This window comes from Camelus bactrianus, chromosome 19, assembly GCF_048773025.1.
Source record: "Camelus bactrianus isolate YW-2024 breed Bactrian camel chromosome 19, ASM4877302v1, whole genome shotgun sequence".
In the NCBI taxonomy this organism is placed as follows: domain Eukaryota; kingdom Metazoa; phylum Chordata; class Mammalia; order Artiodactyla; family Camelidae; genus Camelus; species Camelus bactrianus.
In genome coordinates, this window is record NC_133557.1 from 29,151,718 (window position 1) to 29,169,340 (window position 17,623).

General features: G+C 46.8%; 1 protein-coding gene across 1 annotated transcript in view; it reads left to right on the plus strand.

The window, feature by feature from the left end:
* VAPB (VAMP associated protein B and C) overlaps positions 1–17,395 on the plus strand; it is a 45,405-nt gene extending 28,010 nt beyond the window's left edge. The window contains exons 3-6 of the mRNA XM_074347494.1: positions 8,790–8,893; positions 12,365–12,445; positions 14,363–14,539; positions 16,960–17,395. Of these exons, the coding sequence (XP_074203595.1) occupies positions 8,790–8,893; positions 12,365–12,445; positions 14,363–14,539; positions 16,960–17,118 (521 nt within the window). The 3' untranslated portion in view covers positions 17,119–17,395. The remainder of the gene's footprint in view (positions 1–8,789; positions 8,894–12,364; positions 12,446–14,362; positions 14,540–16,959) is intronic.
* The last annotated feature ends 228 nt before the right edge of the window (positions 17,396–17,623 follow it).

Sequence of the window (17,623 nt, forward strand, 5' to 3'; positions counted from 1 at the left end):
TTATTAAGTTTAATATTTTCATAACCTTCACTGAATTCTAATTTGACTGAAGTAGCAAGCACACTTCCATTTGCAGTTCAGTTATGCGCATTGGTTGCCTGTGTACCAAGCGAATTAGAAATGCAAAATATCTGTGTTGGGGGGGCATTGGAAAGAATCATTAAAGACACCAACATTTAGGTACAGATATTCTTAACTAAGTGTACCCTGGGAGTTGAAAATGGATTAAAGACAAACAAATATAAATCTTCTAGTGTCTGAATCTGTATTTTAAATTAAAAGTCAAAGAATCAAGGAGCAGTGTTCATTCCTGACATACAGCCCTTTTCAGCATTTCAGTCACATGTAAAGCACAAAGTTCTTCCAGTAAAATCGTGAGACAGGGGATGAATATCAGCAGCTCTTCTTGGATGGAAACATTGGTCAGTTAATGTCAGTGGGTAGCACTGGAATTGGTAATTAATCCTTTTAGGATTTTGCTGACTCAGTGTAGTGGAGCTGCTTGCTTGCCCTGGGCCAGCCAACCTTGGGCTCCAGCTTTTAGGTGATTAGCACCGGAGCGTAAGTGTGCTGTCCTTAGAGAAAGAAGCCAGGCCTTCATCTGTCAAGCGCTGATAGTGGGAGCTAAATTTGGGAGGTTTGGGCATCTTAACAGCAACATTCTTCTTCGTTTGATCATTTGCTTTGAAAGTCTGTGATAAACGAAACCTTTTTATAAATTGTTTTCGTGAACCAGTTTTATTACTCTCAGATAAGAACAACTTAACGTTCACACTTAACAGATGTCTTAATTTTTTTCACCACATGAGATTCTGGTTTAAAAAAGTGGGGGGGAACATTATCAACAAAAATTCAGCTTAATTGTGCTTTTAAAGACTTTTAAAAAGTTTACTGTAATATTTAAGTTTCTTACGAAGAATCCTGTTTCATTTTTTTATGATTATAACACAGTTTCCTTGTTTTTACATTTTCAAAGATCATGACCAGGAGGACTTACCAAGTACATTCAGTCCACCTCACTTAGCTGAAGGCAACTTCAGCTCTCTGCAGCAGGACTGAGGAGCAAAACCAAGCACAGCTTTGGAGTAGCTGACAGTCATGTTCTTCTCACTCGGGAGAGTTCCTTGCACACTCACACACGCGGGCTCCCTAATCTTGACTCCCCTGTATATACTCTCCCTTTAGACTCCCTGTTAACCCTGTCCTGGTATCCAGCTCATCACAGGCCAGAGTGAAGGGAACAGGCTGCAAGAGGAGGTGGCGGTGAAGGGCTGGACGGGAACCGCAGAGGACAGGGATGGGAGAGCTCAGGAGTGACATGGGGTCTGAACTCACTGAAGCCCCAGGGCAGACCTTTCTTGTTCAGTTGATCTGTCCCAAGAGCCCTGGCTTGTAGGTCTTAAGGTGGTGTGTGACGTGATGGGTGTTCATGAGCAGAACACGGAAGCACCCGGGAAAGGCCGTGTGGTGCTCTGTTACAAAGTGTTCATGGAGACAGGAAAGTATGTTGGAGTTTTGGAAAAAAGATGTATATTTCTTAAGATGTTTATGAAAAAGAGTGAGTGAGCCTTGTTCTTTGGCCAGTGCCTGTGTGTGGTATCCCTCAGTTCACGGTGATGGTGCGGCACGTCTTGCACTGTAAAGAACTGGAAAATCCTGTGGAGAACGCAAAGACAACTCAATTTCATGTATTTATAAGTAGACAAAATTAATTGTTTACCTGCTAGACTCATAGTTCCATGCATGGGTCCCTGAATAGGCAGAGTTCTAGGAAAGTAGTCGTGTTTTCAGCCTTTTGAGAATCTAAAGAAAATAACAAATTTGCTTGTGCTGAGGGTGCGCAGTCTGACTGAATGCTCGTGTTGCTTTGCTTGAGGCTGGGATTCTCTTGCCTTGTGGTAGCGCTACTTATCTTCAGCTGGTGACAGAGCCCTGGTTTGTCTTTGACTGGTTTTCAAAAAAGTGGAGCAATGACTTCATTACTACACCATAAATGCAGTTTAGTAGGGAGCAGTCTTTTCATCCAGGCATGAAAGCCGAGAGAGACAGTGAGAGGGCAGTGGTGATGAGGAGATTGGAAACCAGTGTCTTAAGCCCCGCAGAGAACAGTGCGTGGCTCTGGGAGGTGGGACAGAAGAGGAAGCAGCTGGGTGAGGGTTAAGGAGAGCTCCTCCTGTGTGTGCTGCCCCGGGGAGAATCCTGGAGGGAGTCCCTCGAGTGCTGGAAGGGAAGAGGGTGCACACTCTCCAACCGGTGAAGAGCTGCAAACTAGTTCCCAGAATACAAGCTCCCAGAACGTGAAGTCCAGTCTCAGTTTAACTGTGTAGAAAAGGCAGGCATGCAGGGAGAGCTTTGTATCAGTACTGCCTGCTGATAGAGTAAGGACCCCAGCAAGACCGAGGCTGTGAAACAGCGTTATGGGAGGGGCGGGCAGTGTTAGCAGACCGAGGCGGCACGTGTTCTCAGGTGTGATTCCTGGACCAGCACCATCAGCCAGGACCGTATTGGGAATACTTGTTCTCAGCCCCACCCCAGACCTGTTGAATCTGAAACTGGAGCTGGGACTCCACCACCTGTGGTTTAACAAAAGCACCCCTGGTGGTTCTGATGCATGCTATGGCTTGAGACCCCTCGTGACAGAGTCAGACTAGTGGGAGGTTGAGGCAGATTAAGCCCTGGAAGTTGTGGGATGCTGAGATGTGAGCAGGGCTGGGGGACCGGAAGGGATGTGCCAGCCTCCTAGGGCCAACGTGATAAGAGGAGACTTTGGTAATGACAAAGGAACACCTGGGCATGGGGGTGTTGGCCAGCACAATGTGCACACCTGTTGGACCAGCAGGGAGGTCTGTTGTTGGATCATACCAGGAAATCTGAGAGATCCAGACTGTGGAGTTGAATTGATTGTCTTTTACTTGGGAAATAGACTTTTTTTTTGTAGGAGATTTTTAATCCGAGGAACATCATTATGGTGAATAGAGTGTCAGGGGAGACTAAATTTGCAGGGTTATAGGAGCTGGGCAGGGAAGCTTGTTTGGGGGAGGGGGCAGGAAGATCTAGTTGGAGAAACTTTGATGAGGGGAGGCCTGAGCTGAGATTGTGGTCAAATAAAAGGGAGAGAGAGGCATTTTGAAGATAAAATTCTGAGATTGAAAAATAATAAAGCACGTGCTGTGGTGCTTGTTAGACTTTATTCATCTGCTTTGTGGCCGTTATGATGCACACGAAAGTGATCTGTGGCTTGCTTGGCTTCTCGTAGGAGGCTTTTATGCTGCATTTAATCAAGTCATTTCTCTGAGGTGTGTGTGCGTTAAATGGTGTATATTCTGCATTTCCTCTGAAGAGAGTCTGGTCTTACTGCTCCAGTGCTCTCTGACCCCGGGAGTCCTTTGCCGACAGGCCCCCGCCTGCGCCGTGGGCAGCACTGCAGGCCTGTGTCGCGGAGGGCCCGTGTGGCTGAGCCGTGACCTGGTCTCTGGGCCGTCTCCTGGTGACGGGCTTCTTTTTAATGTAGTATCAGCGATACATTTTAAAAGTAGGATAGATAGTTCGTCTAAGAGGGTTTTATCATCAGTGTCTCGGGTATTCAAGTGAAATAAATTAAGTTAATGGGAAGCTCTTTTATGGCCTGTCATGAAAAAAGTACGTCATTTCTGTCGCAGTTTGCATGCGTGGAGCTGAAAGAGCAAGCGGCTAGCAGCATTTGTTCCGTCACGTTCTCATAAAGCTCCAGCTAGCAGGGAGTAGCAAACTGAATCCGACGTGAGACGGTGGTAGCTGAGAATACAAACTTCTGGACGTAGTTGGGGGCTGTGCTGAGCAGGATGGAGACACTGAGGCTCAGCAGGAGTCTGTCGTTTCACAGAGTCTGGGTGGCCACTTGGCCTCCTCCCTCCTGCCCGCTGACTGGGGAGCCCCCAAGGAAAGAAGAGCTGGTCGGAGGCAGACGCCTTTCCCACCTGCTGCTCTTGGTGGAAGGGGAGCTGCTGCAGTGTGGCAGGCGCCCCTGCACGTCCCGCGCTTCCTGAAGGCCACCGGCAGGCCACGACTCCCAGCTCGGCAGCCTCGCCAGTGCTCGGGTTCTCGGTGTGTGTCTCATGCGTCCTGCCGCCTTGGGCCGTCTCCGGCGCTCCTTTAAGGCGATTGGTTACAACCAGGACCCACTTCTTTGGGCACTTTCATTCTCGTCAGCTCGGAGGGCCAAATGTAAGTGACGTCTCTCTGAGGTTCTTCCAGCTCTGTGCTGTGGCGCCTCAACAGGCCAGGTGCTCTAGGCCTGCAGTTGGGCTGATGACATCTGTAAGGCCCCAGGGTAGCAGGGCGTCTCAGACAGCACCCTTCTGCCAGGTGGAGCAAGCGGCTGCCAGGTGGTTTGGTTAGAGGAACACCGGGAGCCCCAGTCCCCTCCCTGTAAGGGACACATGCATGTGTGCCTCTGTCCCCTCCCAGCGCCTGGGTGCACACTGAAACCCAAGGCTTCTCTTTTAAAGTGCACAGGAGGGGTGGGTTCTCCCAGGGAGGCTACTACACAAAGCCACCAGGGCCTTCACATGAATATTTAACCAGGTCATCTTCCTCCTGGAGGGGCCTGCGAGGCAGCTTGATGTCGGAGAATGGTGTGCAGACCTTTTGGTCTCAGGACCCCTTTTCGCTCTGAGAAATTAAAGGCCAGCAGGGCTTTGCTGTTTGTGGGCTGTATCAACATTTATCATACTACAAATTAAACTAAGAAATTTGAAGAGCATTAATTCTTTAATAACAACATTAGTAAATGCAATTATATGTAAACAGTAATGTTTTTAATGAAAAATAACTTTTCAAAAAATTTGGTGAGAAGATTGGCATTATTTGACGTGTTTTGCAAATCTTGATTTCTGGCTTAATAGAAGGTAAGTTGGATTCTCATGCTTTTGCATTCAGTCTGTCATAATGTGTTGTTTTGGTGGGAAACCAATTTTTCCACAGATGTGTAGTTGGAAAAGGGAAGAGTATTTTTAATAGCCCTTTCAAATAATTATAGATATTATTCTTTGGTACTGCCCTAAAACTTGACAAATGACACTGTCTTGAAGTTTATTATGATGTGGAATCTGACACTATGTCAGTGAACTGTTTCAACTTTGTTTCACTAAAATACATCTCTTGCACTTGAATGGCTTTGGTAGTTCTATGTTAACTGAGTCATACAGGTTGTCCAGCTGTTGACAATATTCCATTATACAACTGTGTTTTCTGTTGTACAATATCAAAGAAGTATATTCATTACTATTCCCACTGATCTCATTGGGAAAGTCTTTTTAACCATTTGGGAAACTGTGATGCTTTTGGTGGCATATGGAGGTTTTTCCAAGATTCTAATTTTTGTTTGAAAGCCTGGAATTTTCAAGAAAATATCTGCTGTATACCCAGGTGTGAATAAATGTAGTTTTGAAGTCGGTTGTTCTTTCAGGTAAATGGTTCCGTGAGAAGGTGTCTGGCTCAGCTCAGCCCCAGACAGCTGCACACATGCCTGTCTCAGGACAGCGGAAACGCTTGACGTGAACTTGCCGTTTCATCAGAGTGCAGAGATGCGTTGTCAAGGGTTGGAATTTAGTAAAGTTAGTAGCTTTTATTACTTTATTGGGGATATTCTTAAGTGAGACCGGCCTTTAAAAAAAAAAACCTGACAGTGTGTGGCGGTGCCTAATTCAAAGACACCAGCACCGTTGGCACCGCTGCTTCTGTGCCACTGATGAGGCAGGTGACGTATAATGTCTTGATCTTATCATGACGACGATTTTGAGTTTATGGATCACCTGATGGATGGGGGGGACCTCTCTGAGTCTGTGAAGAACGTTTTGACATCCCTTGGTGTGGGAGTCTGACTAGAAGCAGAGCCAGTAGCGCGCTCTGGCTCCATCCTTTAGTACCTAGCTGGCTGTGGGCCCGCGTGAGGCCACGCAGCCTTTCTAAGCCCTTGTCTTCTCATCTAGAAAATGAATACATGGCCATCTTGATGATTGTTGTGAGGACTGAATGGGAGAACTAACGAAAATGTGCCTTCTCTGGTGCCTAGTACATACCAGGCGCTAATAGAAGTTACTTTCCTTTTCTTTCTTGGGAAATTGTGAAGGTATTGGGGATGGGAACATTGGGTGAGGTGGAGAGATGAAAATGAGGGGTCACTTTGCCTTCGCCATGCCTGGAGCCCAAGCCCTTCTCTGGCCGCACCCCTGGAGGAAGTGGGAGAGCGGAAGGAACAGCGGGTCTTCCTGGGGCTGTTGATGTGGGCTTGTCTCAGGGTCTCTGGACCTGTCAGTTCTCTGTGTGATCCAGTGTAGTTTGAGCTAAAGAGCCAACTTCTGTGAAAATTAGTCATGTCTTCTGATTGCTCTTATATTCTGAGTATTGTAGTTCTCTACAAATAATCCTGGTTCAGTCTCAGAGGCCCCCCCCCCCCCCGGTGGAAAACTAGGAGCCGTTCACAGCTGGGAAGGCAGTCTCAAAGATGAGGTCGTTTTTCTTCTGCAGCTGTGCCCTGCTGCAGACCCAAGTGTAGTCTAGGACAAAGTTCTCTTCCCTCCCATTCTAAAAAATACTAAAGCATGATTTTGTCACAGCCAGTCAAGACCCGAAATTCTCAAAACCTAATTCACTTTAATTTTTTAAAATGAACATTAATCTGACAATACTTTGAAGACCTTGACCCAACTCCAGTCCCTGTCCAAGAAAGATCACAGTGCACGTGAAGACACCGGCTCCTTAGTTTATCGTATGCATCTTCCTTATTGCAATCTTGGGGGTGGAAAAAGCACAGTGAGAATTTAGCTTTCAGAATAAGAGTCTGTGGTTTTGCCCGAGTCCGGTTGTCTGTCCCCAAGGTGAAGTGTCAGGCCCAGGTGTGCAGTGGTGCTCCGGGTCTGTCCGCCGGAGAGCTCCTGCTGGCTCAGTGGTGCCAGAGGAAGAGCCGTCTGCAGTCCAGCTCCCACAACCACCAGCAAGGACTGCCTTTCCAGGATGGTGTCATGCCTCTGCACCCACGGAAGTAAAGCTCCTGGTAGACTGGCCCTGTGTTTTAAGTAACCTTTTGTTCTCTCTGCTGATGGTCACAATCTGGATTTTGGGTACTTAGACTGAACATTTTTATTGATAACCTTTATTGGGAACTAGACTTGGTGTCATGAATTAAAAAAAAAAAAGATTTTCATGTTTATTGATTTTTGTCCTGAAGAAGTCTCCCAGGTAAGGTCCCCTGAAGCTGGGAGCACTCAGATGGGTGATGGGGGCAGAAAGCTTCCTGGGCAGCTGCGCGCACCAGAGCATTGACATCAGAGGCATTGTTGATTTTAATAGGCTTTCTCTGTCCCCAGGACAGAATGGACCCATGCATCCCCAGGGTGAAGGGGTGTTGTATTTCTTTTCCCCATCGTGTGTGGGTCTCTGAGACACGCGGTGATGGGCCTGGGGTGCAGGATGTGAACCTGTCTCGGATCGGAGTGACCAGGTTGGCAGAGGGGGCGCTGGGCTGCACTTGGCTCTTTGTCAGAGTTTTGCTGCTTCCTAACATTGTGACCTTGAGCAGGTCACTTGGCTTTGTTGAGTCCCAGACTCATTTATAAGTTCAGGCTCATGACAGGTGCCCTTTACCTGCTGCAGGAGGCGGTTGATTGTGAGGCTTTAAGCACCTGGGAAGTCCTAAGTGGGGTTCAGAGGCAAGAGAACACTGATGTGTGCCCAGCAGAAAAGGGGTGATGGAAAAGGACAGGACTTGCACTGTCAGAGGACAGAGACAGTCCCTCACGGTGGCCGAGAGCGTTGGCTCTCCACCTGCATTGGTGTTCGCGCCTCTGCTGTGTGACTTTGGGCACGTTAGTTAACCTTTCTGTGCTTCAGATTTTTCATTTGAAAATAGGCATTAAAATAACTTCTACAACAATATCTGCCTCTTAAGGATTAACTGAGACATAATAGACCTGAAGTACAGAGTTTAGCTTCAGGCACAAAGGAAACCCTGAGTCCTAGGAAGTTCTCATCACAGGCAGGGCTACAGCGGGCCCTTCCTGCATGTGGGAAGTTACATTTCAGGGAACTTAACTAGTGTGGTTCAGCCAAAGCCTTGTGGCAAATACCATATTTTAAAGCAGCGGTCATTTCACAGGGGGCTAGGTCCTAAGGAAGCGAGTCACAGCAGGACGGCACCTCCCTCAGGGCAGTGGGTGTGCTCAGTCAGGGGAGCCTTTCTGTGGGATTCCTCTAGATTCTCAGAGGGGAGGTGGGGTGTAACCGGGTGGTGCCCTCTCCATTGTCTTCTCCATTCTCTGACATTTCTACTGGCAAAATTACCTTGATGACCTTGACATGGGAAATGGGACAGAGAGAAGCTGAAACAGTGCCTTAGGTGTCTTGGTTCCTGAAGAGACCATTTGGATGTGTTTTCCCAAAACAGGCACGAGGTGGTTCTCCCTGGTTTGCCTGTGCTGTTAGGCCTGTAGCTCAGGTGTGTGGGTGCACGGTCGTGGAAGGTCCTTGGACTAGGAATCAGAAGACCTGGGTCCTAAGCCCCAGTCCCAGCTCTGCCACACCTGCTGTTTGACCTTGGGCAGGTCCTTTCACTTTTCTGGACCTCAGGCTTGAGCGCTGTGGAGTGGAGAAGAGGCCGGTCATCTTGGGCTGTCACTTCACCGGGGGCTTCGTAAGGCTCGGATGAGGGGATCCTGGTAAACTGCTTTACGACCAAAATATAAGTATTAACTTAACAAGTGGCTGCTGGTAACCAAGCTCTGACCCTCCTAATGAAATATTTTCTTTCTCAGTGATGTTGCAGCCTTTCGATTATGACCCCAATGAGAAAAGCAAACACAAGTTTATGGTTCAGTCTATGTTTGCTCCGACTGACACTTCTGATATGGAAGCGGTAGTAAGTACTGAATGCTTCTTCTTTTTTTCAGTAATTAAAGCAATGACGAGGCGCAGAATTGTGGGTGCATGCATTTCAAAATGGGTCAGAACTGATTTTAAAGGGAATGGTGTTTTCAAGGAGGTTTGCCTTTATGGTTTTTCTAGAACTTTGATTTTTAACATTTTTATGTAACTTTGTAGGATTCTCCTCTTTTCTGACTGGTATGTCTGGTTTCCTTCAGTTCCTTGCTCTGATGGATTGTGTCTTGAATGGTCGGAGGATTCTCTCCCTTCACCTCCCTTCCAGTCTCCCCCCACCCCATTCTCCTGAAAAGGGCACTTTTCATTATGGAGACCGTTTCCTACCGTGTCTTCCCCATCCCCCCAGAACCTAAAGGGGCGTGAGAGTTGAATACTAAATATCCTTCCACGCTTTAGGCTTTTCCCCCAGAAGCATGATTCTTGGGTTTTTTTTTTTTTTTGCAGTTTTCCCCTAGATTCTTTCATATTTTTTCTCCTGCTTACATACATGTCTAACTCCATCTCTAATTTTGGTAAAAATAAGATGACTTCATTTTCATAAATAAAGGATATATTACAGTTGGCCCTTCCTCTCTGTAGGCGCCACATCCGTGAACCTGGAAAGCTGACTGTATACACCATTTTAGGTAGAAGTCTTGAGCATCCGCGGATTTTGGTGTCCGTGGGGCTGGGGCCCTGCGGCCACTCCTGCGTGGACACCGAGGGACGACTGTATTGGTTTCTCTGGAAGCCGATTATAATGGCAGTTCTCCCCCAAGCTTTTCCCACATCTGAGTAAATGAGGAGGCATGCTGGTGCTGTGAGTGTGAACCACACACACTGATGAACGTAAAACCCACGGCACCAGGGAGGGTGGACTGTCTAGTCTGCACGGTTTGGAAAAAGAAAGGCAGGATCACCTCAGCATTTTTATCACTTTCCAGTTTGCCTACCCAAAGTAAGAGAGTGAAGTCATCCGAGGGGCGCCTGCAGGTTTGCGTGAGCCAGGATCCACACCGCGCTGTGTTTCTTCTCTTTCACAGTTCTGTACTCTGCTGTCTCATGCACAGCCTGCCTCGTGTCCCTCTGTCACCACACAGCCATTTCTTTTCATCTTGAAAAAGTCTAACTGCTCAACCTCATGCATGTTTAACTTTGGGGCAGGAAATGAGGGTGAGCCAGATATTTTGGGGTTTCAAGAGAGATCAGTGATAACAGGCTAATAGGAATGATTGTTGAGGCATTCACTGCTTCCTCTTTTATTTCCGGGAACATGGCGTGTCACTTCATGTTACTTTGTGTGGTCAAGGAAACGTGCCACAAATGCAAAACATGGAATACCCAGGAGTGTGTTCTGTTGGCTTCTGCTGCATGGCTTACTGAAAAGAGCATGAGCTTGGGTGTCTTGGGTGTGAAGCTGAGTTCTGCCTTTTACTAACATTTTTGGCCTTGGGCAATTTGCATTAACTCTCTTGAGGGTTTGGTCACATGTAAAATGGGGATAAAAGCCTAGTTCACAGGGTTGCTGTGCGATTAAATGTGCTGTGTGTGTAGAACACTTGGCACAGTGTCTGGCAGCTGTTGTATCCAAGTGCTGTTACAGGCCGGGCACTCTGGATGCAATAAAGGTGAATTTCACTGCCTTCTGTGAAAATTTTTATAACAGTTAAAAAAAGTTATGTGAAATGTACGTTGTTAAAAGCATACAAATGAGCAAAAATAAAACTAAAAGTGACCTGTAATTTCTTTACTAGACTGGCCACTGTTAATGAGAGCCTTGTGTGTGTACTTCACTTTAAAGTATTTTTCTTTATATTTGGATGAACAGAAAGTTGAAAAAACAGTACAGTGACCACTCATCTAACCTTTACGTAGATTCACCTTTTAACATTTTGCCGCATTTGCTTCATTTCTATTACAAACCTTCTGTTTTGTTGAACCACTTGGCTGTAAGATGCAGTCCGTGACACTTCCCTCTTAAGTGCCTCAGAGCAAGGACTGTCCCTTCACAGCCACACTGCGTCATCACAGCTAAGGACGGTAACATGAACTCAGTCTTGTTCACTAGAGAAACCCATATTCAGCATTTTCCAGTTCTTCCAAGAATGGCCTTTAGTTGTTCTGATTCTAGTAGAGCGCCCTCAACCTTTTTAGAGTCTGGGCCAGCTGACTTGGAGAATGTCCCATATTCTGGATTTGTCCAGTTATTTCCTCATGATTAAATTCAGGTTTGGTTTTTTGGGGGCAAGAATATTCTCTCAGTGGTCCTCAGTGATGTCGTATATGCATCAGATCAGCAGGCATTTAATGACAGGTTGTCCCTCTTTTGGTGACAGTACTTTTCGTTACTTGGTTAAGGTGGTGACTGCCAGCTCTCTCTGGTGTCAAAGCACATTTGTCCCCTGTGGCTAATGGGTAATCTACGATGCTCAGAGTAATCAGATACTTGGAGACCGTGTGAACTTCCTGCTTGCCAGCAGTCTTCCCCTCGAGGTTTTCAGCGTCCCGCACACGGGCACACGTACACTCGTGTGTGTGTCTGTACAGAGGAACAGGCTTAAAATATTGTTTGTGGTATCTTCACTTAATACTCTTGTGAATTTTCCCCATATAATTAATTGTCTTCAATATCACTTGAATGGCATGCTATTCCTTGACTGTATCTGCCATGATTTATTTGGGAGTCCCCTATTGTTCGACATAAAGATTATTTCCCATTTTTGGCTCTTGGTACCTGTGCTCTCTCACTGCCTCCTGCATGGTCCTGGGGTGAGGGGTGGGGGAGTTCACTCCTTTTTCTGTATTGTAATCTTCCTGCTATGCTGATCTATAACGCTCAGAACACCTGGAATTCCTGTCCTCCACTGCCAAAAGGAGTGAGGAGTATACGGAGGAGTAAGCCAGGAGTGCATCATCCCAGAGCATGGATTTAGTCAGGAAGATATTCCTACCAACAGATGGCGGGGATGGGGAGGGGATTGTCTGCCCAGACATGGCAGTCACAGAGCGTGGCTGCTAGTTCACGTGCCCCGCTGGCAGTTGGCACTGTTCTAGAACTGCCCCCAGGGAGTAGATAGTAGGTGCTTACGCTCTCTAAGAAGGATGCGCCCTGCAAAGTAAGTTTTATTTTCTCAAGGAGAGCCAATATATCCTCTGGCCATCCAGGTGCAATTTAGAAGATTCCTCTTGGTTCAGTGGTGGTCTTCTCTGTCCCATGACTTCCGGCAGGCCGGCAACAGGAGGGGTCAGGCAAGACTGGGGTTTATGAAGTATAAATATTCAGGAGAGCTGGTGTATTTAATCTTGTCATGTTAAAAATATTGAAATCTCAGCAGACTTAAGTTCTTTATTTGATATACATTAGGGCTTTCTCATTAAGAGTATTTTTCTGAAATTGTCAGTTATAGGAAGAAAATTATTCTTCCAGCAGCTTTATAATATCCTGATTATTAAATTTAAATTGTTTTAGTGGAAGGAGGCAAAACCGGAAGACCTTATGGATTCAAAACTTAGATGTGTGTTTGAATTGCCAGCAGAAAATGATAAACCAGTAAGTATATTTATAGTTAACAATAATTGAATGTTGCAAGCTGATACTGATTTGCATACCATCTCCTGCAAAACCAAGATTTAAGTTGGCAAATTATTTTCCTTCTTCTGATGTATGAAGAAAAAAATAAGCTGAAGTCGACAAATAAGTGAGCCTTCGTGAAATCTACCTTTGAAAGATTTGCAGAAAGCTAATTGAAACATTTTTTTCCCTTGAAAAGTGCAACCTGTTGGCTATTGAAATGTTATAAATTCCAAAGAGCTTCCTTGCCTTGACAAAGTTAAAAGTTGCTGTTAAACAGTGGGAAAGACTAAAACAGAATAATTTGCCATTTACCACATGCTTGATGGACAGGTGCTGGTGAACTCTTAGGTTCTGTTGTTTTACAGAGTGCTGCCTGTCTGCGCTTTCCCTCAGCACCACCTCTCTACTCCTTGACCCTCCATCTGCCTTGTCCTCAAAGTCTGCTTTTAGATTAAGATTTCTCAACCTCAGCACCATTAACTTTTGGGCTGGATAGCTCTTTGCTGTAGGGGGTCCTGTGCCTTGAAGGACGTTTGGCAGCATCCCTGACCTCTACCCACTAGATACCAGTAGCACTCCGAGTTGTGACAACCAAAAATGTCTCCAGACATTGTCAGATATGCCCTCCCGGGCGCAAGATCATTCCCCATTGAGAGTCACCCCCTTTGCTGCCTGAGTGGGTGAGGTCGAGGAGTGACTTCCTCCAGCCTGTCAAGCCCACTTTTCTTTGGGTGAAACCAAGGTATGAGCCTGCTGTGGCCCTCACTTGTGACCAGAGAGCAGACTGTATCTGAAACGCTAATTTGGACCCCCTTCAACCTATTAAAAAAGAAAAAAAAAGAAAAATTATATTAAAAACACAGTTTAAACACATGAAGAATATTCAACTACCTGGCTGTTAGTGGCTGGGGTTGGGAACTAGAAATGCTCACATTCTCTTAACGTTACCCATAATGATCTCCAGGAATGCTGTTGCCTTGTGTCAAAACTCATTGGTATTTTCCTTCTGCTCAATACTGGGCCCCTATCATTATCCTGTTTCTTGTGGGCACTGTTCTTCTTCTTTTTTTCCCTCCTCTCCCTCTTCCCAGGGTACGTGCTGTCCTGGTGAGGGCAGTTGTGGACGGTGTGCCGTCTGTGTTCTGGCCCTGGCTCTCTGCTAGGTGATTATTTCCGTGGGCCAGGGCCTTGCCTGTCAGGGCCTCACTCTTCTCACCCGGGAAGCGAAGGGTAGAACTTGTAGTTTTCTGTTTGCTGCACGGAGCCCCCAGGGCAGTGATTCCCCAGTTATTTTATTTTCCCCAACATGCTTCCATGCCCTGCACCCAGGTCCTGATTCGGCCCCAGCCAGTCTCCAGAGGGTTTCCCAGCACAGGCTTGGCAGAGGAAACGGGGGAGTGTATCGCTGCCCCAGACTGAAATACTGTGGACACTAAGCTTGTTGCACCTTCATCCCATCTTCAGAGCTCTAAGTTCATGAAATAAATAGCCCTCAGTGTCACTTCCCCCCTCGGCTCCCACCCCCACTCAGCCAGTCCTGGGGACATTCAGATCTTCGTGGTGACGTTAACTGTGGCTATAATCCCTGAGCTTGCACAGCTACACTGTGCGAATCTTTGCATAGCAGTGCGGTGTGCACGGCCCCTTTTCTTTTCCTTTGAATTGTTAGTCTCAGCCGAACTTTGTCATCTGCCCTTATCCATAAGTTTGGGGGCCCAGTTGCTTTAGATTATTAAGATACTAGAGAAAGTGATCCATTTTTAAAACAAATGTAACATTTTACAGTGTGGATGAAACGCTACCACGTGTGGTGGTTGCTGAGAACTGCTTTGCGTAAAAAAGTCCTTTAATACGTAGTTGGTGACACTTGGGCTTTCGTTTGTCTCTGAACAGCATGATGTAGAGATAAATAAAATTATATCCACAACTGCATCAAAGACAGAAACACCAACGGCGTCTAAAGCTCTGAGTTCTTCTTTGGATGACACTGAAGTTAAGAAGGTGATGGAGGAGTGTAAGAGGCTGCAAGGTGAAGTTCAGAGGCTACGGGAGGAGAACAAGCAGTTCAAGGTAACAGCATCTCACTTCCTGATACTCTGCAGAGAACAGGGGCTTTTGTGCTGTCATCTTGGGTGGAGACGTTGATGGGCCACTGAATTTGTAGAGCTGCTTTCTATTTGTGCATTTTTTTCCTCCAGGCAGAAATTTCCATAGCTCTCCTCAGGTTCTCAAAAGAGTCCTTGAACACCCCACCTCCCACACATACCCCAGATTAAGAACTGGTGTCTCTTGAGCAGAAGTTTCTCAACTATTTAAACTCTTACCCCTTGTAAAAGAAAACAAAACAAAAAATCCCTCCCATCTTCCGTTAGTGTAAACTGAAAATCGATTCTGAGACTAAAAACAGCAACAGTTCTCTGGAATTCACATTTTCAAACCCCATCCCATCTCCACTGGTTGAGAATCTTTCTTAAGAGGGTAAATACTGACCAGTACTCTGTTTGAACACAGATGTAATTTGGATTTTTGAGGCTTCTAAATAGGTCTAGGTGGTAGGGTCTCATCACACTGTTAACATTGTGATGAGACTGGAGACAGGTGGCTGTCACAGTAGATGGGTGCTGATGGGAGAAACCAGGGTCTCCAGCCTGTGGCCGTGACCAGGCAGTTGGCACCGACATTGGAGGGTCAGGCAGCAGCAGGGGGCAGTGGAGGGAGGCCGGTGCGCTGCTCTTGGCCCCGGGGTGCTGCGAGCTGTGAAGACAACTGGCCACACTTGAAGTCGCTTTGAATCTATGTTAATCACAGCGTTCCTCCGGCCTCTGTGTGCAGAACGCCTCCAAGGCCCCTTCCCGTGTCAAAAGCATGTCTGTTTCTTACATGATATTAAAGAGCATTTCTGAACATCCGATCATAGGAACTTTTTGTTACAACTTAAATTTTGAGGCCAGTCTGTTCTCTTCATCTTGATCATGTCCCCAGCCGTGTAATAAGCTTTCACTGTTTAACTGCATAGCACCAGGTACATGTAATAAATTCATTTCACTTGACTTTTCCTCGTTTATTCTGACACTGTCACAGATGTAGGAGGCCTGACGGGGTTGGGGAATGGCATCCTCTTCCTTCTCTGCAGTAATCTGGATTTGTCTCGTGCAGTAACTTCTTTTCGCACAGAGTAAATTATGAAGCTGACACTCTGCTCTTTGGCTAAAATCTAACATATGCCTAAAGCTTCTCCTTGAATGTATTTCTCTTCAGAAAGAGTTCTGTGCCATTTATAGTGATAAATAGGTAGAAATAGCTTCTATATAAACCTAATAAAATAAATGCTGTATTTTGCTGCGGCCATTTTTTTGGGGAAGTTAATCGAATAGCACCAGTCATTTATCACCGTGCAGCGATATTGGCCATGCCCCGTGAGCAGAGTATCTTTAAAATATTATTAGACCAATCTTGACATTAGAAGATTCTTTATCCTGCCAAACACTGATCTCTTGTTTTGTGTTGTTTCATTCTTTCATTTGGCCAGCACATTTCCCAAGACCCTACCATGTACCCTGCACTGTGGATACAAACATGGGCAGCCGCTGCCCTTAATGGCTCCCTGTTAACCAGACTGGCAGGGGAGACCCAGACATGAGTACTGACAACCAGTGTGGTGCGGTCCCGCAGAGGTGGCCATGATGCTGTAGAGAGTTGGCCCGATGGGCTGGCTGCCTGTTGTCTCCAGGACTTACTAGGCCCTTGGTGAATTCAGAGGAGCTGAAGGAGAAGAAATGAAAGTGCAGCTGTTGCTCGGGGTGTTAGGGATGAGTAGAGGGCAATTATCCAGAGAAGAAGGGCCCTGATGCATGCCCTGTTCCGGGATGTGGGCTGGGCCTTGGGGGCAGTGAAGGAAGAGAAATTTTCACTTACAGCCTTACAGGTCTGTGTCGGTGGGGGAAATAGTGGCCAAGTAGCTTTATGTGCAGGAAGGAGATTGTTGCGTCTCTGGTAGGGACTGCATGCATTAGGGAAACACTGTCTGAGATGCTTGTATCGAGTTCAGCTCCGTTTTTTTAACATTCCAGACAGCGTCTTCAACCCAGCAGTCTGCACGTGGCCCATCAGGCGTCAGCTGTGTGCAGAGCTCCCAGGCCTCCCACTTGGGAGTTTCCTGTGATTCTTCTCTCTGAAGAGCTTTTTTTCTGTAACTCATGGGGAACTAAGGAGTGCCCTGCTGAGATGTGTGGTATAAAAAGGTGCCCAGCAGCGTTGTGCAGGGCGGATGGACGAGAAGGGAGACGAAGGGCTCTGGCAGTACCTTCTCAGTGGCCCCAAGCCAGTCTCTTCCCCTCGGTAGGCTTCAGTTTCTCCATTTGCAAAATGAGGAGGTTGGGCCATATCACGTGATGGAGCCTGGGTACGAAAGCCCGCCCTGCGAAGTGGCCCTGTTAACTTCTGCTTCTGGTGCCTTGTACCGTCTTTCAAATGTATGTTTGCTCCCGTAGGAAGAAGATGGACTTCGGATGAGGAAGACAGTGCAGAGCAACAGCCCTGTTCCTGCATTAGCCGCGGCTGGGAAGGAGGAGGGCCTCAGCACCCGGCTGCTGGCGCTGGTGGTCCTGTTCTTCATCGTCGGCGTGATCATAGGGAAGATCGCCTTGTAGGGCAGCATGCTGGCGACGGCTCGTTGGATTGAGGATCCGCCACGTCATGGGGTCTAAATTTATCATAACCACGTGTAAACAGAATTAATGTATGATGACATCTCACAAGTCTTGCCTTTAAATTACCCCTCCCCGCGCGCGTGTGCGCACACACCCCAACACACAGGTAGAACATAATATAACAATCTTTTAGAAAGTTAAAATGCATAGTAAATGGGGAAAAGAATGATCCTTATTAATGACAAGGGAAACCATGATTAAACGATAATGGCATGTTGTCCGTGTCATTCTAAACGTTTGTCGCCTTGGTCCCTGTTGCTGGATTACCTCTCTTAGAACACGACTCTCTTCCTTGCCTGGGGGTGCTGTCCTCGGGGCGCCAGCCCAGCGCGGAGGGGAGGGCCGCACCCCCGTCGTCGTCGTCCCCTGTGCTGCTCACTCACCCAGGCTGCTTTCCCGCGGTCTGTCCAGGCCATCAGTTCTTTGGGACTGACGAACAGAGTCT